Source organism: Carassius auratus, linkage group LG36F (assembly GCF_003368295.1).
Source record: "Carassius auratus strain Wakin linkage group LG36F, ASM336829v1, whole genome shotgun sequence".
Taxonomy (NCBI): Eukaryota; Metazoa; Chordata; class Actinopteri; order Cypriniformes; family Cyprinidae; genus Carassius; species Carassius auratus.
The window spans coordinates 1503679-1525095 of record NC_039295.1 but is presented as its reverse complement, the minus strand read 5'-3'; the positions used below and the strand labels follow the sequence as shown (position 1 = coordinate 1525095).

Genomic DNA, 21417 nt, shown 5'->3' with positions numbered 1-21417 from the left:
ACCATCATTGTCCTCATCATGCTCATCAGACTCATTTCCTTTATGTGTGGTTGAAATCCTTTTTTTCCCACATCAAACGTAAACTGCTGAAAATGTACAATCTTGGGTTTAAACCAGTTAATCTGATCTAATTGCCCATCTTCATCAGACAACACGAGTAACATTTCAACATTCAACTCTTCAAACTGACAAAAGATCTGGCAAAAGACATTCAGTTCCTTTTCAACAGTTTTCACATCTTCTCTGTCTTGCGTTTATCTGTTAATTTGACTGACTGGTAAAATCACTCTGGACCCCTCACATCCAGCTCACTCCCTCTTTGAACTGTTGCCATCTGGTCGACGATACAGAGCACTGAGCGCCAGAACGACCAGACACAAGAACAGTTTCTTCCCTCAGGCAATCCATCTAATGAACACTTGATAATATCTGTGGAACACACTACACTATTTATATTTATATACACATACACTTATTTATCTAACACATATACTTAGTGTACACTTAAATTTTGCACATAATATACCTGTACATACATAACTGCTTTTTGTAATATATCTGCCGTACATTCTCAATTTGTATATTGTCATTCCTTACCAGCTTATTTGTAATCTTTGTATTTTTTATTCTATTATTATGTGTTTTTTTGTTTTGGCGCTGTCATTCTGTTGCACTGTGGAGCTTTTGTCACAAAAATAAATAAATTCCTTGTATCTGCCAATAAAGCTTATTCTTATTCTGATTATAGGTCAAAAAAGAAACCATATCTAAACAAGATCCAGAAGCGCAGGCATTTTCTCTGGGCCAAGGCTCATCAAAACTCTTCTCTGGTCGGACGAATCAAAATTTGAGTTCTTTTTGGAAAATTGGGATGCCATGTCATCGGGACTAAAGAGGACAAGGACAACCCAAGTTGTTATCAGCGCTCAGTTCAGAACCCTGCATCTCTGATGGTCTGGGGTTGAATGAGTGCATGTGGCAGCTTACACATATTAAACATGCACACACTACAAGATTTGAACATCGTGGCACATCACACACTGCAAGATATTATTAAGATTATCATGCCAGAGGGAGCGCCTCACGTAATCTCACGCAGCAGATCGTCACTGAGTTTTTTTTTTTTAAGGGTGCTAGCTTTGTGCATTCACCTGGTGCATTCATACTTCACTCCAGCACTTCTCTTTCTCCTTATAGTATTGATGCGTTTTTTCCAATTTATACAGGCAGTTGTGTTACTACAAAATGTCAAGAAACAGTTATATCCTCCATCTCAACTATCCAACGAAGCCGCACATCAGCTGTTTTGCAGTTTTGTGCTTTGGCTGTGATAGCCATCATCATCCCGTGTCATCATGATCAACATGTTTGATAATAATCGGGGCTGCCCTGATTTGTGTGCGAGCAGATCGCTTGGTGCGAGATTCGATCGGTGAATGCATCACATTACCAGATAATCCGCGCTGAACATCGGGACAGATCGAGGTGCTCGACAAGATTTTTGCTCCGATTCTCAGGATGGGGAAATTTGGGCTAAATAGAGCTAAAAATCCAGTATTGTGAGCCAGGCTTAAGACAGTTGAGCAACTAGAAGCCTGTATTAGACAAGAATGGGACAACATTCCTATTCCTGAACTTGAGACACTTGTCTCCTCAGTCCCCAGATGTTTGCAGGCTGTTATAAAAAGAAGAGTGAATGCCACACAGTGATAAACATGGCGTTTTTTTTATGTCTGTTGATGGCATGAAATTTTAAATCAACTCCCCCCCCCCCCCTTAAAACGATACAATTCCTCAGTTTAAACATATGATATGTCATCTATGTTGTATTCTGAATAAAATATTGAAATTTTACACTTCCACTTCATTGCATTCTGTTTTTATTTACAATTTGTACAGTGTCCCAACTTTTTTGGAATCGGGTTTGTAAATTACACTGCATTTCTGTCAACAGATTCTGAAAAATATTACACACTGCACCTTTAATACGGAGGAAATGTGTGTGTGTGAGAGAATAGTGCTGTACATAGTGGAAAAGGAGCAGCAAATTCTAATGCTGATTGTCGGGATTGTTTTTTTTTTTTTTTTTTGCTTTCTCTTCAGCTCTCAACGGAGGCGGTCACATTTCTTTCCTCTCCTCCCCTGCTTTGCCTGCTTCGACTGTCTCTTGTCTCGTCTACTTTGAGAGACTCTCTCTGCACTGCTTGCCTAAACTAAAAACATAGATTTGATAAATTGGTCTCTCAATGCAATTGACACCATCTTCTGGACGAGGAGCTTGGGTTCGGGGGAACCTGACTGCCCTGCCAGAACGTTTGCAGCTGGCTACACGATGGACGCGTGGGAGAGATAGCGAGTCGTGTGTCTGCCGCCTCTTTCTGTGGAGGACATTGAAGACATCTACCTATTAGGAACCATGATAACAGGTCTTCTGCTGATTTGGATTAGGCTTCCCTTATGAAACAAAAATATATTGCAGTATATTGGAAAATATCATGTAATATATTAGGCATATATTCTTATATATATTTATTTTTTCCAATATATTGCAATATATTGAAAGCCGCAATCATTTGTATATTTTGCAATATATTATATAATATATGTATCATCAATATATTATTAAATGTATTGAAATATATAAAATATTAGAAAATAAAAAGGGAAAATAATATATTACAATATATCACAATATATTTTAAGAAATATATTGGTAAATATATTTTCCTTTCGTAAGGGTTTGCCCTGGGTTATCGGAAAATTCAGAAGACGGGAACAGCTGTCCAAAGCCTCACAAGGCTGCCCGTCATGACTGAGCATAGTATGAGTGTTGTTGTTTTTCTCCTCACTTTCCCAATGTTATGCTGTATTTCTTCCTCAATTCCCTGTCTTCCTATTCTGTATACCCCATTGTATGTATGTTGTGTATGTATGGACAGGTTGGTGGCTAATTTCTCTGGTACTTGTGACTAGTGACAATAAAGGGCTTCTACTACTACTAGCAACATTAAATTAAAAAAAAAATAATTTACAGATAGTGACAACTGGTCTTGGAAAGAGAGTTCCCCTCCTGATTATGCTCAAGAAACTGAAGCTGCTCTTGCTAAACAGTCTAGATCAGGGAGCGTTCCATTGTTCTTTTCTGTCCTTACCACTACTGATAAATATACATAATGCTTCTTATATTTACGCAGATTTTTTCACTGGCACTTGCAAAGCGCTTATAAAGTAAGCATGTCTGGTGGCTGGTCCATAATCAATTTGTATACAGAGGTATGCTAAGCAGTGGCCATAATAAATGCTAATTTAATCAGGGAAATATAATATTTTACGCTACATTGAATGTTGTTTTAAAGTGAAGTTTTTTCATCTAATTCTGTTCATTCTCTTTAACTTTCATTTAATTGACAAAAGTACAAAGAAACGATTTCCAAAGTTTTCACTGACCAACATAAATGTATTTTGTAAATTTGAACAAATTTAGATTTTGAAACTTGGGACAGAGGCACGTTTAACGTAAACCTTTCTTTTGATTACAATGTTTCATTGAATTAAGAATACTAATTGCTAAAGTTTTGCAAGCAAAATTTTGTCCAGTCTCTCTCGAAACAAGGCTTCACATGCTCATCAGTCTTTGATTGTCATTGTCTGATTCTTTTTTTCATGACTGCTCATACATTTTCAATTGGAGTCAGATCTGGACTGGAGGCTGGCCAGTCTAACACATTCACTCTGAGTCTACGAAACCACACTGTTGTAGCACATGCGGAATGATACCTGTCTTGATCTAAGAACCATGGACTTCCCATGAAAGACATCATCTTGACGGCAATGTACATCTGTATAATCCCAATATATGGCTCCATGTCAACATTACCTTGCTAAATATGCAAGTCACCCATGCTGTTAGCACCAGTGCAACCCCATTCCATGACAGATGTTTGCTTTTGCTTCTGTTGCTAATGAAAATCTGGATAGTTGCTTTGGTCTTTGGGACTAAGAACTCGAAATCCATTTTCCCAGGAAACAAGTTGAAATCTGGACACCTTTCCATTGTCTTTTTGACTATCTGAGATGAGCTCTGGCCCAGATAACCTGCAGCATCACTGCACAGAATTGATGTAAAGCTTTCTCCTTGAGTAACAGATATTCAAGTCACATTTCCTAATGCAGCAGCAGACTGTGATAAATGACAGTGGTTTTCTGAATTACTCCTGAGCGCGTGTGGCGATATTTCACACTGCAGTATGATGGTTTCTTATGTAATGACATCTGAGGGCTCAAAGGTCAAACACATTCAACTGAGGTTTCCTGCCTTGGCCTACATGTCCTGTGATTTCTTTAGATTCCCTGAGTCTTTTCACAATATGTATGGTATGTAGCATGGTACTTGGTGTAAGACCTAAATTCTTTGTGATTTTGCATTGTGAAATGCGATTTTTTGATTTGTATGACGTACTCTCATGAAATTTGGCACAAAGTGATGAGTCATGATCAAGCCTTGTTTGCAAAGACTGAGATGCTCCCTTTATACCCAAACATGATCAATAAAACCTTGTCCTATTACCAGTTCACCTGCTTACTGTGAACTGTTTCAAAACTGCTTAATGTGGATATTTTCTATAACCGTTTTGTAATGGCGATCGTACCACAAAAAAAACATTTGAGGGAATTTGAAGTCGTCTCCAACGCGTAATGGTGCAAGAAATCAGGTCTCCCATGGCACTCGATTAACACTTTATTCAATGAAGAATATAATTACTTACAAACACTGCTGCTTGCATTACTGATGTCAATTGAGCTCATCCATATACAACATTAAACATAGTGCCAATAGCTGAACATGATCAAAACCACACCTGCACGCATGCACGGTTGAAAAACTATGTGGCTTCTCCTGATCGTCCTTCCTCTGGCTCACCTGTGTCTTAATCATATAGCCTCCACAACTAGCATAATGCCATGCCTATGCCCCCTAGTGTGCAGGTGGAAGAACGTCACCCCCAAGCAACTTACCACCAACAAAAAACATAACACATCAGAATTGGCTACAACACACCGGCCCCTGATTGTTACTCTATAATAATGTAACAATTAAACACCATACAAACAATGGAGCCAATAAAATATCCATCATGCACATATGGGCTTTTAGTTCATAATGTCCATGTATACATCAATCTTTATCCCGCTTCTTGCAGAAGACAAATCTTTGTGACTGGTCTCTCCAGAATGTTGCATTTGGTCTGAACTTTAACAGACCGCACAAGTCCCCGTTGGTCAGGAAAGGTCTGCAGTACTTTCCCTAACATCCAGGATCCACGAGGGGCAGTAGAGTCTGCCACAATGACTATGTCTCCAATGATGAAGCTTCTCTTGTCCTTAGACCACCGTTGTCGTTCCTGTAACAGAGGTAAGTACTCCCGGATCCATCTGTGCCAGAAGAGATCCGATAAGAACTGAACTTGCCTCCAACGTCGTTTTGTGTATAAATCACTCTTCTCAAAAAGCCCAGGTGGGAGTGCAGGTTTGCCTTTCAACAAGAGGATGTGATTTGGGGTCAAGGGTTCCAGATCATTAGGATCATTTGACAATTTAGTGATTGGACGGTCATTCAATATGGCTTCCACCTCACATAAAAGAGTCTGTAATCCCTCATCATCCATACTTTGCTGATGAAGGACTGAGTTCAGCACCTGTCTGACCATACGAATGATTCGTTCCCATGTTCCACCATGATGTGATGCAGTAGGAGTGTTGAAGCTCCATTTAACTCCTGACTGAAGTAATGCCTTTTGAATTTTTTGATGATTAAGAGCAGACAGAGCCTCTCTTAGCTCACGTTCTGTACCAACAAAATTAGTTCCGTTATCTGATCTGATGTGCGATACCTGGCCTCTTCTAGATATGAATCTGCGCAGTGCATTGATGCAAGAACTGGTATCCAATGAATATGCCATTTCCAAATGCACTGCCCTACTGGCCATACAGGTAAAGATAACACCATAGCGCTTTATAAAGCTGCGGCCTCTCTTCACTTCAAAAGGCCCGAAGTAGTCAACACCCACACTTGTGAATGGTGGGAGGTCAGGTTGAATTCTGTCTTTTGGCAAATCTGCCATCTTTTGTTCACCCAGCCTCCCTCTAAAGCGTCTACAAATGACGCAAGATGAAAGAATCTTTCTAGCAGCAGCATTTGCACTGGTAATCCAATACCGCTGACGAAGTCGAGAAAGCAGGTGATTTCTTCCACAATGTCCTAACTGCTCATGAATGTGGCGAAGAATGAGAGTGGAGATATGTTGGTCTTTAGCTAAAATGACTGGATGTTTCATGCCCTCAGGCATTGCTGCTCTACTGAGCGTTCCACCCACTCTCAAGAGCCCCTTTTCTAATACTGGATCAAGTTTGTAAATATGACTGCTTTTCTTCACTCCAGATGTTCCCTCTTTCAAAACAGTTATTTCCTCATTGAACCGGTCTAATTGACAGTATCGAATGATGGCATTTTCAGAGGTTTCAAGATTTTCAGGGGACATGATTTGACCAGTCAGTGTGGTTCTGAATATTTGCATCTCCTTTTCCACTTTGTTCTTTTGTTGAATTATATCAAGTCCACTGCTGGACACAGAAGCTTGTATTTCTCTTCTCTTCTGACTTAACAGCAGCAACATCTTTCTCACCTGTAGAAAACAAGCAACTGAAATCTTTAGCCTTTTCCATGAAGAGAAATAATTTATCAACTGATTTGTTGAATTCTGTGCATCTGTGTTGACAGTGTTTGTTACATTTAGGATATCTTTAATGACTACAGCATTAACTGTAGCCTCTCTTTTGACCTCTGGGTCATCACTGCTGACAGAGACAGAATCCACAATGTTAACAGGCCATTCCCTTTCATTCTTTAGAAGAAAATCTGGGCCATGGATCCATCTGCTGCCCGTGAGCAGGTACTCAATTTTCACCCCACGTGAAGCCTCATCAGCAGGATTCTGCTTTGTATCAACATACCTCCACTGTGAAACAGCAGTGGTTTCTCTTATTGTTGAGATCCTATTGGCCACAAAGGTATTAAAACGCTTTGTTTCATTCCTAATGTACTTTAGTACAGTTGTGCTGTCGCTCCAAAAAGTAGAATTCTCCAACTCCAGCTGCAATTCTGTTTTCAACATCCTATCAATTCGAACTGCAAGCACAGCAGCAGTTAGTTCCATCCTTGGGATTGTCACTTTCTTTAATGGAGCAACTCTTGCTTTTCCTAGAATAAAGGCAAGATGAATTTTCTTCTTGTCATTCTGCATCCTCAGGTATGATACTGTACCATATCCGTCCTCGCTGGCATCAGAGAAGTGATGTAATTGGGCACTGGTAAGCGGTCCAAAATCTTTTGGCTTAATGCATCTTGGTATGCTAAATGTACTAAGCTTTCTTAAATCTTCTAGCCACCCCACCCACTGTAGTTGGCAGTTTGGGGAAATGTGATCATCCCAACCACAGTTCAACCTACAGAGATTTTGCAGCATCAACTTGGTAGGTAAAGCAAAGGGTGCTAAAAATCCAATGGGATCGTACACGGAGCTTATTACAGACAAGATACCTCGTCTTGTCAGTGGTCTTTCCTGAACTGCCATTTTGAACCTAAAGGTGTCAGTTTCTGCACACCATTGCAGTCCAAGTGTTCTCTCGACTTGGAGATTATCTCTGTCGAGATTCAATTGTTTCACTTCTTTAGCTCTTTTTTCCACATCAATAGATTCCAACACTGACCTGCTGTTGCTAATCCATTTCACCAGCCGAAACCCCCCCGACTGGCATACAGTTGTCAGATCTCTCACCAGGGCTATGGCCTCTGCTTCTGAAGGTAGGGACTTCAAGCAGTCATCTACATAGAAATTGTGCTTGATCCTGTCCGTCACGTGTACTGGAAACTTTGCCCTGTTGTCCCCAGCGGTTTCTCTTAGGGCAAAACTGGCACAGCTGGGTGATGATATTGCACCGAACAGATGAACAATTATTCTATATTCAGTAAGATGTTGTGTTAATTCGCCAGTTGGCCACCACAGGAAGCGAAGAAAATCAACATCCTGTTTTGTCACTTTAACTTGATGATACATCGCCTGTATATCAGCCATCACTGCTACAACTTCTTGACGAAACCTAATCAGAACTCCAAGCAATGAATTTGTCAAATCAGGTCCCTGAAGTAGCTGACTGTTGAGCGACATCCCCTTAAAGCTTGCACCACAGTCAAATACTACCCGCAATGTTCCCTTTTTTGCATGGTACACGCCATGATGCGGGACGTACCAGACTTTTCCTTCTTTTCCCTTCCTTTGATTTTCTGGCACCTTTTCTGCATATCCTTTATTTATGACATCACTGACAAAGTGAGTATATTCTTCTTTAAAGGTAACATTTTTCATTCATTTCCTTTTCAAAAAGAGGGCCCTTTGTTCAGCAACATGACGGTTGTTGGGCATGATAACATTTTCCTCCCTGAAAGGTAATCTCATGCAGTAATGACCATTGCAGAGTTCAACTGAACTGTTCATGATCTCCATAAACTTGACATCTTCTCGACATTTCTGGCTTTTCCTCTGTTAATTTCTCATTAAAGTCATGGTTATATTGCTTCACCAACAGTTCCTCTATGTTAGCAATAGATATTCGGTTGACTGTACTGGTAGGGTAGCTAATTCCAGTCTCATTGCCTCCTCTTAGTGGTCCATTAATAACCCATCCCAATAGGGTTCTGACAGCATAAGGTCCTCCATCCTTGCCGTTTACCACTTGCCATGGTTCCATTACTTTTGAAACGTTGGTTCCAATCAATAGATCCACATCCGCATTGATGACAGGAATTTCCACAGAGTGTAAATGTGGCCAGGCACTTAGCTCTTCTTGTCGTGGAATGTTATCACGAGTCACAGGCATCACATATTGTGTAAATACATCAGGCAATTCAAAGAAAGTATTACTATTGAGTGCAGATACTTCCAGTCCTGAGATGACATGACTGTCGACAAACTTTTCTTGACTCATGGTTCTCAACAGGATCTTGGCATTTTTTCCTCTCACCTTTAGTTCCCTCATGAGTCGCTCAGAGCAGAAGGTGGCTGTGCTGCCTGGATCTAAAAATGCATAGGTTTTCAGCACCTTACTACCTTTTACAGCCTTGATTTGTACAGGCACAATTGGCAAAACACAGTCTTGCGCACCGGCCCCTATATGGCCACAAGTCTTAGGAGAAACTACATGACTTGTTTTTTGGTGTGTGTCCTCTAATTTGATTTCCTTTTCCTTTGAATGAATATGGAGGCAGGTAGGATGTTTCAGGTTACACAACTTGCAAGATAGACGTCTATGACAGTCTTTGCTCATGTGTCCAACAGTCAAACACCTTTCACCTTTAGAAAATCTATTTTCTCTCTGTGCAGCTTCTTTTCTAGTCTGGGGCAACACTCCAATCTGTGACCCTCCTCACACAGCAGACACGTCACCTTTGTTGACTTAGTTAAATTTTTCTCTTTTAAGACTTGATGTGTGTTTCCAGTAGTAACAGCTTCCACAGAGGTAGCAAAACTGCTTCCCCTTCCCTTGAAGCGAATCTGGGGGGCTTTATGGCCAACATGATATTTTGATGGTAAAATGGATGCATCCTGAATATTTCCAAAGAGTGGATCAGAGGGAATAGATACTTGCCTCTCAAGAAAACTGACAATGTCACTGAAACCTGCTTGACGACAGTGCCTCTCCTGCAAGTCATAAGCCGTGTTTCTCCACCTTTCCCTCAGTTTATATGGTAGCTTCAAAATTATAGCACGCATATTGGATGGCATATTCATTTCTGTAATGTAGCTAATGTCCTCCATTGCATTACAACAAACCCGTAGAAACAAAACAAAGGCTTGCAAGCCCTTGACATCTTCTGCTTTCACTGGTGACCATCCCAGAGCTTTCTCCATGTAAGCTGTGGCAATTCTTTGTTCATTTCCAAAGCATTTCTGAAGAAGTGTCTTAGCTCTTTGATACCCCCTTTCAGGTGGCATGTGTTGACAGCCCTTGACCAGCTCCTTAGGTTGTCCTTTGGTGTACTGCTCTAAAAAGTACAAGCAATCTTGATTTCTAGCAGCCTTTCCTTCTACTCCATTTTCAAATGCTCTAATGAATGTTCTGTACTCGAGAGGATCTCCATCGAAGGTTGGTATATCCCTTGGGGGTAATGATAGTGAAGACTGCTGCTGTACTAGCAAAGCAGTGATGTCGTTTTGCCTTTGCATAATAGTGAGAACATTTTGTTGTTCCACGTTGGTTTGCAATAAACCATCACGCTGCATGGACTCCTGCGTGGAAAGCATAGCCGTTTCCGGTGTATGATATGTGGTGTGATTGGTTTGTTGAGGTTTATGAAGCAGAGCATGAACCTGTGTTCCACCTTGTTGAAAACTGGTTTCTTTAGATCGTGCCTCAGTTGACACTGTGGCTTTAGTGCCTCCTTTTGGTGGATAATTTAACTGATGGCTTGAATCCTTGAGACATGTTTCCATTGACACTGAGGCTTTACTGCCTCCTTTTGGTGGATGATTGAAATGATAGCTTGAACTTTGTGGAACAAATTCCATAGCAGAGGATCTAAGAGAGGATTTGTACTCTGACCTTTTCAGATATGAATTCATTCCATCAGAATGTGCACTGGAGCTTTGCACATCAGAACCTCTGTACTTAAGCACCGTAACCTTCGCTGTGTGAGCAGCAATTTGACTTTGCAATTCAAGCACCTCCTTCTTTTGTCTAATTTGTTCCTCCTGTACCTCCAGTTCATGCTTTTCTTTTAGGGTAGCTGCCTTAGCAATAAGAGCGGCTCTTTCAGCCTCTGCTTTAAGGTACGCAGAGGAGGTTGATGACCTTAAAGACCTGTGGCTGGAGCAAGAAGCTGATGTACACCTTTTTTCATTAACATTAGAAATACTGTCATTTGGACCGATCTCATCAGTGATCACAGTTGTATGTTGCACAGCGTTATCAACCTCACCATCAACAACATCATCACCACCATCATTTTCATCACCCTTGCATTGCTCCTTGATGTCAAGCAACCACCCTTCAATTCTTTTTATCATTTCTGTATTACCGTTCATTTCGATTTCAAACCATTTATTTTGTTTTGACATTTCCTCATTTGGTAACAAAGGTTTCAATGATTCATGCAACTCTGTTGTTTCCACACTCAATTTTAAAAAGGTATCATATCTCATCTGTACCTCAGACACATTGGTTTTTGAAAGCATCCATTGCTCAACTTCCTTTCTTAGTTTATACAGTTTTTTTATCCTAAGGTTCCTTTCCTTTTGATGTGATATTATTTTTTCTTTCAAAGCTTTAACAGTGAGTTTAACTGGTCTTTTACCAAGTTCATTCTCCGTTTCACCTTGATTGACAGGTGCATTCAAGTCCACGTTACTCATTATGATGATTAGACAAGCTGCCAAAGGCTTTATTTTAGAATTGAGACAGAATTTACCTATATCCTGTTTGTGAGAAGTCCACTCTCTTCCACACAACTTATAACAATTCCAAAACAATCCTACCGTTATTCTCCAGCGTTGCTTTAAGCCACTTTCATTTCTCAGCGTCCAATTTCACCTGTCGGCGTTCAATCATTAGAATCAGCTGGAGTGCTGTGCTTCTGCCCTCCAACATCCGCGCTATCCGTCCATTGAAGCGAAGTTTTTCAACTTACTGTAATGGCGATCGTACCACAAAAAAAAAACATTTGAGGGAATTTGAAGTCATCTCCAACGCGTAATGGTGCAAGAAATCAGGTCTCCCATGGCACTCGATTAACACTTTATTCAATGAAGAATATAATTACTTACAAACACTGCTGCTTGCATTACTGATGTCAATTGAGCTCATCCATATACAACATTAAACATAGTGCCAATAGCTGAACATGATCAAAACCACACCTGCACGCATGCACGGTTGAAAAACTATGTGGCTTCTCCTGATCGTCCTTCCTCTGGCTCACCTGTGTCTTAATCATATAGCCTCCACAACTAGCATAATGCCATGCCTATGCCCCCTAGTGTGCAGGTGGAAGAACGTCACCCCCATGCAACTTACCACCAACAAAAAACATAACACATCAGAGTTTTACTTTGATTTTGCCTCTGTCCCAACTTTTTTGGAGTGTGTTGCAGCCATCAAAATAAAAATGTGTTCATATTTACAAAATACACGTAAGTTGGTCAGTATAAACTTTGGAAATGTTTTCTTTGTACTTTTGTCAATAAAAGAGAATGAACAAAATCACAGATTCTTGTTTTTATTGCATTTTACAAAATGTCCCAACTTCTCTGGAATTGGGGTTGTAGGATATAAGTTTCTAAGTCTTGACAGATAAGATTTAAGCTTGAGTAACACATTTTGTAAGTTTAGGTTCCATAATTGTACCTGTCAGTTTCTTTTGAAGGTCACTCATTGTTTCAGGATTCTCATAGTTATCTCTCATTTGCACCAGGACATCCATGTTTTCATTTACAAGTTTCTGACAATGATAACATGATTTATTTCAATCATTTATATACTTTAATTATCTATTTAATTAGCCATGTTTGTAAATTATGTCAAAAGAAACATTTTGTCTTCATTTTGAAAGGCCTCATACCTTCATTTCTCCAACTTGGGATACGATGTGCCACATGAGGTTCTCATTTAAAAACTTCAGTCCAAAAGGGCCAATCAGTTCAGCTAACGATCGCAAACCTACACAGAAATGTCACCAAAAAATCACAAGGATTTTGCCATGTATCTATTTAATATAATAATACAATTTTAAGTAAATACAAAAGGAGGAAGTGAGGACTAATATTATATGAAACAAATGCTTTAGATTACATGTATCAAAAATAAATTGAATCGGTATACATATCCAGTAGGCCATTAAAAATGTGAAATAAAATATTCAATAGCTATAATGTAGCTGAAATATTATCTTAATTTTCAGCTTACCACAAATGTCAGAGTATTCCTCAGCATGAAAGCTCTGCTCATTCTCAGTATTCTGGTTTACAAAACACTGTTTGGTGGGACAGTGGACTATGAGAGCATTGCTGGCCTGACGCAAGAGACCCTCCAGAAACCTGACAACAGAAACCATTTGAACCAGGAACACATTTAAATACATTAACCACATTTAAATTAGAGACCACACATCTGATATTTAGAACGACAGCACAAATGTATATCAGTGACACTCTCATAAAGGCAGTTCCGGAATGAATCAGTGTTTCAGTTATTCAGGACTCCATTATTGATATGTAACCAATCTGAAAATGCAGACAGCACCAGCAGCTGTACAGCTGTATTTATCATCAGCATTCTGACTGACCGGAAAAATGCTTTCCCTGCCAATATTTCACAAGTTATCATGTGTACCTGTAAAAAAAAAAATTGTCAAACTCATTTGTGATTTAATCCTTTTTTATCAGTCTGAGCGAATTAGCCATACAGCTTGTCAAACCAGTCTGAATTGATTCATATTTGTTCAGATCAATCTCTTTCTGATTCATCTGATGCAGTTTCTCAGTCAGTAAAACAGACAGCAAAAAGATATTTAAGAACAGAGTGAACAAACAGCACTGGATCAAGGGGCCACACATCAAGAAACAACTGAAAAAGAAAATTCAGCTGAGACATGAAGCAGCCATTCAAACTGAAAGTGTTTTTTTTGTCTGCCCGCATTATTTTCACTTGTTGTTATCGTATGTGAACCATAGACTGTAAAAAAAAGATGAATGACTCGTCTCTACTTCCTTCCACTTTAGAAAAGTGTCCCAGGTATAGGGGCTGGCCGATGATATCATTTGGAGTCCAGGTCTTCTTCAAATCTATATGAAGTGCAATTTGACTTTTAGTTTGGCTTATGTCCAATTTGGGATGGAGAGCGCAGAGTTTTTTAACTATACTACAGCCAGCCACCAGGGGAAAAATTTTGGTGTCACTTTTCAGGACTTCCCAGGGTGCTTTCACATATCTAGTTCAGTTCATTTGGTCCGAACCAAGGGCAAAAAATTATACATTGTAGCATTTTTCAGCTTTTTTGGTTCCTTTTCACACCACACTGATTGCCTCGGTCCGAAACAGTTGAAAAAACCCAAAATGGAGTCACATGACAACATCCACATCACTCATTGGCCATGACGTATTTCCTAAACTACTTTTCGATTGGTCAGAATTTACATGTGGGAGAATTCAACGTTAGAGGGAAAGCCAGCAAACAACACGGAGACAACACTATGGAGAGACGACAGCGCGGGCTGGTTTTATCCCTGGCCATAATCTAGTACATTGTTTATATACACCACAATATGCAAACAATACATGAAGCGCGAATGCGGCTTGAAAACAACATTCTAATGCACTGCAAACGGCGAGCGGGAATTGCTCGTAACTTCAAGCAGAGGCGTGCATTAATTCTTCTTAACTCTGACATGCTCATGGTCATCAGACCAAATTTCTATGAGGCTCCGCACCTCCTCACTACTCCAAGTTTGTCCACGAGCTGCCATGCTAAAGTGCAAACTGTCAACAAACACTTCCTCATCCCATAATGCACAGCGCAGCTGACTACGGCAGCTGGTTCAGTCCAAAAATGATCAGTACTTTTTGCAGTTGGGTCTGTTCGAGGTCGGATCACCTTCTCACCACAAACGGACCGCTCCAGAGTTCGTTTGAAAGCGTACTGAGACCACCTCTTCAAGCAGACATTGTAGACATTACTATGCATCACAGTAGTGTTTCTTAAGTCTGCGGTCTTCCCATGGAATTGGGTTTCTTTTTTACTGTTGTCGCAGGCTGTTTTTCATGTTTGCGCGGGTGCAGGGCTAAAATCTTTCTAAACTGGCATTGCCTACAGTGCCATTGCCTTCTTCAATCCATCTCTGGATGAAGGTCAGGAGCAGAGACTGGTGGCAGCGAGTAGTGTAAAAAGAGTACAGGAAAAACCTTTGAGTGTCATTGAGTCAATTCATGCATTTGTTTGAACAACACATGGCATCTATGTACACTGGGCACATGCACACTTTGGTCAGAGTGGAACCAGTTTGGTTTGATTTCATGAAAGTTGGTCACTGATCCACAGCCTATTGGTAGTGAGGGAAAGTCTCAGCTTAGAAGGAATGGCCCTGTAAGCTATTACATTTTCATGAGGACTTACCAATTTGTATAGAGTGCTGTGATGGTCTGTGCTCCATATGAGTCCAGCGGTTGCGTCTGCTGCAACAAGACGCTCTTTACCAGTCGTGTGACATCAATGTTGATGTAGCAGCTGAGGCTGTGCAGACTTGTAATATATGCTTGAATCCCAGCCAGCAGGTCAGTGGGTCGGGCAATTTCATGAGTGCTCTGGTTATAATTGGCCATCTGCACAATAACCCTGTAAACCTCTATTCATTAGGTCACAGTAATGCTGAACGAACAAAACAATGAATGATTAATGATTTGTCAGACTTGTGTTTTTAGCGAATGCTTTTCGATTTACATTTTACAGTTGTGAAGGCTGACTCTCTCTCAAACAAACTTTATAGGAATATTCTGTGTTCAAAACAAGCTCAATTGACAGTTGATCTTGAGGCATAATGCTTATTAGCACAGAAAAGCTAAAGTCTAGATTAGAGTGAGGCACGAACAATGGAAGGGAATGGGGCCAATCTGTAAAAGTTCGAATAGACAGCTTCAGGTGTGAACAATATCTGTGTTAACATTATTTTAGTGTGAAAACATTTTCTGTGCATGATAATATAACACCTTACAATATACACTTCTTCATTCTGCTTTTACTTCCACTTTAAGTGCTTCATTGTAATCACAAAAAAAAGCGGGGAACTTGGGGTATGCCTTTAAAACACAATGTGTACCTGAGAGGATTTTTAACAAACTCATCTTGTCAACAGTGCAGTTTCATTATAAATACTTAATAATGAGCCATACTTGTTGAGTCTGATCTCCAGCTGTGAGAGCAGGAATTCAGCAGGTACAATGATGTGTTTGAACACGGTGAAATTAGCACAGATACTGTAGGAAGCGCACAGGTCTGTTAGTGCCTGGTGCATCTTATCCAAACTACAAGAGAAGAAAGCCAGTGAGTGTTCATATCTACAGTACAGCTAACTGTTATTATAATGATACTGCAAGATGATACATACTTTGTGACGATGACTCTGTCCTTCCTGATGCTTTCTGTCCCTGGTTTCTCTTTAGGCACATCTCCTTTCTTTGGTAATGACTTATTCAGTTTTTTATTGCGTGCGGTACTGATGGTCTCAGCACTGTGTTTGGGCAATAACTAAAACACAGCACAACACAGCTGAAAAGCACTGCATGCTTATAACTGATGTTACAGTATTCTACAATGGTTTTTGATTGTTGTCTTTTAAAAAACATTTTCTCTTCGTTTTCTTCTGCAGAATGCCTATCCAGTCTATAATATTCGTAAAGAGATATTGATATGTGATATTATATCTTAAGCCTATATCCAGACCCCTTTAATTATGACTTTAATTAAGTTTTATGTTGGTAGATCCCTGTGTCTTTAAGTCACACTGAATCATGACTATGTTTTAAGCAACCTCGCAATGTACCTTCTCATGTAGGTTACACTGTTCAGCACATATCCCCAGCACAACCGTACACGTCTGACGGGAAATCTCCTCTAGAAAGGTCACACACAGCTTCAAGCTTTGATTCTCGATATCTTCATTCTAATCCATGCACATGCATGCATTTAACAAGAAACACATGACAGAATAGCATTTAGTAGTAGTGCAAACATTGTTACATATTTTCCTTTGAAAATGATCTGCAGTAAAAAAGAAATATTAAATCCCTACAATTTTGGCCATTACGGCTTAATGTAGCATATATTATCTGCTGTAGATGATAATGATGATAGATGATAGTAACAAAAATACTCTTGATTGAAACAAATGGGCTGTGAGATACAAGATAGCAATTTTTAATGCTTTTAACACAAAGTCCATAATAAAAGATAATTGATGGGTACCTGGACAGTCTGAGGGGAATAATAAATATATCCTTAAATAGTGGTCACAATAACAAGGAAATGGACCCAGTACTGGCATCATGAATGATATGCTGTCAAATTATGTGAGGATCAGTACTGATATATTATACTGCTTGTTATCTATCAATTAGGTTAATTTACATTGTGACAGTCCCTCAGATGCAACTGACTTTGTTTATAAAGGTGTGACTCAGTTGGCTCTTATGGCCCAGACCATGAGAACATCTAAAGAGTGTCTTGCATGATCAAGCTGGTCAAGCTTACTTATATACATATAAGAGTAGTCTAATACATTGGCGAGTCATGTTAACAGTACTGACCTCTTCTGGACAAAGAGGATGGAGACACTGACTGAAGTGTGAACAGATGACCGGGAAAGCCGTGATGTGGCGCTGCATGGACACATCCTCACTGCTCTGAGAGAACAGCTTCTCAAACACACGTTCGTGGAAACTGAAACATTACAGGCATGTCAACTCAAAATAATGTCTGTATCTCTGAGCTGTATGCATTTTTTAAGAGTTACAGATGATACAAAATTTCAACGTGTATAATATTAAAAATATCACTTGCTTGATTTGGTCATGGTAACTTTAACCATACGATTTTTTTAACAGTGTACAGTACTGTATGTATTTGTGGTTGAATGAGTCCTTAAAGAAAAGCATTCTTCTGTGGATCACACTCTGTATTCTCAATATGATCTTCTGTGTGAAAAATCATTCATTAAAATCTTCTCCTCTGATTAGTATTTGAAACCTACAGTATGGCTCTGAAATGGTATTAACATCAATGGAAACATGCAAGAACCAACACAGTTTGGGGTCATTGATGTCAAATGGTATCAATGTAGTTTGAACTCTATTTCAAAGAATCTGCAGAGGGGTTAGATTATCTGTGAATAACAAAACAGATGTCACACAAGCCTATCACATGATTTTAGAAGATTGGGGCCAGATCTACTAACAGCTTGTGCCAGCGCAAACCATCTTTTGAAGCATACATTGAAAACACCAACGAGCCTCCAACATCACTACCAGCAAGACTATAGATAAATAGGCACCGGGAGAACCTGTCATTCACTTTTTCGTCTGAAGCTTGCGTCCGAAGCATGGCAGGGAGCTAGATGACACAGTGTCTCGTTCCCTACTCAGGGAACCATGGTTATATTCGTAACCTGAGATGTTCCCTTTCAAGGGAACTTTGAACTGCACCATCTAGGGGTCACTATGGGGAACAGTATACCCATGCAGGCCAGAATCATGGCGAACACTAAATACCAACTCTACCATTTTCATAGGAGTTTCCCCTGGGACGTTAGATGGCTGTCCAATGACATTACCCCTTATGTCCAAAGGCCTAGGCTACATCAATAACATTACTTGTTAGGGCCTCGGCCCAGGGTAGAGTTGAATGCTTGGAATCAAGAAAGATTCCTTTAAAGGGATACGGCAAAGAACCAAGCATTTTATACTAAGTCTTGCCTGTGTCACAGGGGCTACCGCTTGCTCTTGCATAAGCTTGCTGAAGGAGCTGTCTCAACAGATCCCTAGTAGCAACACCCTGTTTAGACAGGTATCCGAGGATACATAGGTGGAGTGGCGCCCAAGATGAACTGGGCTTTTATCGACTCAAAAAAGGGCAGGACTCCACCGCGCGAAGCCCTCACCATATAGGATTTTATAAAGAATGCAGAGCACTAGCGTGCAAACTAACCACAGTGTGGATTTCAGAAAGTGCACAAAGACTTCACATGCACACTTATCATAACACGGATTTTAATACTGTTCTAAGGAGGGGCTCTTGTGGCACTCTGATAGAGCAGCTCATAGATGGAACGGTGCATCCCAAAACAATATGTTTGATAGTCATCAACTCAATCTGTGGAAATAATGCTGGAGTGATCTAGGGAAAAACCGGAGAACTCAGTTTCACTTGAGAGGAGAACTCCGAATTCAGAAAGAGAGTAGCACACTCATTCATTCACCAAAATGAATTCCAGGTGATGTGGGTCATTCTGGCAAAATAAAGACTTGACTTGACATAGGTGACCATTTTTGGTTAAGGGGAGCGCTGCTAAACTACCACAAGAACAGCCCAAATAGCCCCTCATGTTGAGGGAAGCGATGCTTGAAGTGTATAAATAAAGACACAATGGCTAAGTGGAGCCCAAGGAACCAAGGTCTAACCAGCTCAAGAAAGGGTGCGAAGCTGAGTGCTTAACCCTTACCATACAGGATTTCAGTCTTGCGTGAACACTTACCGCCTACGTGGATTTTAGAAAGTGCGCAAAGTGTTCAGCGTACACACTCACCAACATATGGTTTTCAGAAAGTACAAAGAGCTTAGCATGTATACTTAAAGCTTCCTAAGCATTTCAGTGGTGCCGAACCGCATGGGACAATTTACAAACCTTTGGTAAGGAGAGCATCTCTTGAGGCACCATATACAAAAGATTTCAGCAACTGCCACCTCCACTTCCCGCTTGATGTGTCAGAAACAAGGGATATCCAAGTGACCAGGGAGCCCCTCAGGGTGACATGGCCGGGCATCCATGAAATTCCTTGCAGTGCCATGCCGGGCCTGATGATCAAGAAGGCTCCTGCAGAAACCTGTGATCTGGCCGTCTGATTCCAGAAACATGAAGCCATAATCAGGGCTATGATACCGACTGGACATAATGCAGTTTAGTAAACACTGAAATTAAGGACTGCAAAGAAACTCACAGAGTTTGGAACACACAAAACCACCAGCAATTTGATACATATATAAGTATATACAGAATGGATCATACTGACCCACCCTGGTTCCTGCGCTGTAGCCCTGCTCAAGGGGCGAATACCTTTAGTCCAGACCATCAGTATGGTGGTTAATATAAACATAGAACCAACCAAAACATCATAGGTCTAGCATGGGAGACTTGTTATGCAAGAATTTCCCACCTAAACTTGCTCAGGTGGAGAGCTGGTGGTTATAGGGGAATTAGGAAGGGGAAGATAAGGGCAGATGTAAAAACCCCTAAAGGGAATGTGTAGATACTTAAGTATCACTCTGATTCAGATGAGAATGCTGATGCCTTGTCTGGATCACATCCCTTAGGTCTTGCCTACCTCCCCATGACCCACGATTCATTTTACCCCTACCCGCAGGTGGGAAAGGAGCGTGAGTTGCGACACTAGCCTTCTGTGCCCATCTATGATCCTCAGATCAAGACGGACCAGGACCCCTGTGTTGTTTGGGCTCAGATCAGGACCTTTTTTGTGCAATGAAGGAACTGAAGGCTACTTAGTGCGCCTTCACCTCAACAAATTTTTGACTATCATCTCAACGGAGGTACCAAAAAGTTAGGAAGGTGAAACCTGAGCATCGAGAAGAAAGCCTTTCCTTTCTTCCCGATGTCTGCCAGGTTCACCCACAGATGTCTCTCCGTTACCACCATAGACCTGCCCATGACGAAGGCGGCCTGCTTGGTAGCAAGAGAGAGGGATCTGTGGTGCGGCACAGCCTCAGATACCTGATCAGGAGAAAGGCCCTCACCTATATCCAGGTCTTTTAGCAGATCAGCCTGATAAACTTGAAGCACCGCCATCGTGCAGCCTGACCTGCTGCTGCATATGCCTTGCCATTTAAGCGAGATGTATCGTGAAGGGGCTTAGATGACAAGGAGGGAGATTAAGAGAGGATGTCTCCCCCACAGAAAGATAGCTCTTCTACAGGGGGCATCCTCTAATAGCCACTTTCGCGCATAGCCTCTAATGTTAGCATAACTCTTATGCTGAAACCGATGGATGTGAGAAGAAAATGGCCTCTTCCATTCCTTTTCAATCTCTGCATGGAGATCAGGCAGAAATGGAAGGCTCACCTGAGCTGGAAAGCTGGTCAGAAAGATAACACTCGTCGAGGCGTTCTCACGGCGTCACCTTGCTAGCGCTCTTCAATGTTAAGTCCAATGATCTATAACCTCCAACAGCTCTAGATACCCAGGGCAGGAGGATTAAGAAGGCTCAGCCTCAGCTTCTTTGCCATCCTCTGACATCCCCTGCTCTTCCTGGGTAGAACCCAGGAGAGCACTAACCTCAGTATCAGAAAGATACTGAGATATAATGTATCAGATATAGCATCATCTTCCCGAGGCTCTCTCATCCACAGCTGACGAGCTTGAAAGGAAAAGTCCCTCTGTACACTCCTCACTCAGATCCACCTGTGATCCCCACAAGCTCATTCTCCTCCGTGCCCCAGCAGCGGCGGGTCCCAAACCACGGAAAGTAGATGGCTGCCCCTCTTTCCTCGCAAAAAGAGACGAATGAGAGCGTAGCTTTTTCACTGAAAAA

The 21417-nt window shown here is 40.9% G+C and overlaps 1 protein-coding gene across 2 annotated transcripts in view; it reads right to left on the bottom strand.

Annotated features, from left to right (window-relative positions):
* nckap1l (NCK associated protein 1 like) overlaps positions 1-21417 on the bottom strand; it is a 59224-nt gene that overhangs the window by 12128 nt on the left and 25679 nt on the right. For both annotated transcript variants that reach the window (XM_026240797.1, XM_026240796.1), the window contains 8 exons: positions 17407-17539; positions 16644-16763; positions 16209-16348; positions 15994-16125; positions 15221-15439; positions 13015-13145; positions 12671-12768; positions 12457-12550 (listed from right to left, as the gene is read on the bottom strand). In XM_026240797.1, the coding sequence (XP_026096582.1) occupies positions 12457-12550; positions 12671-12768; positions 13015-13145; positions 15221-15439; positions 15994-16125; positions 16209-16348; positions 16644-16763; positions 17407-17539 (1067 nt within the window). The remainder of the gene's footprint in view (positions 1-12456; positions 12551-12670; positions 12769-13014; positions 13146-15220; positions 15440-15993; positions 16126-16208; positions 16349-16643; positions 16764-17406; positions 17540-21417) is intronic.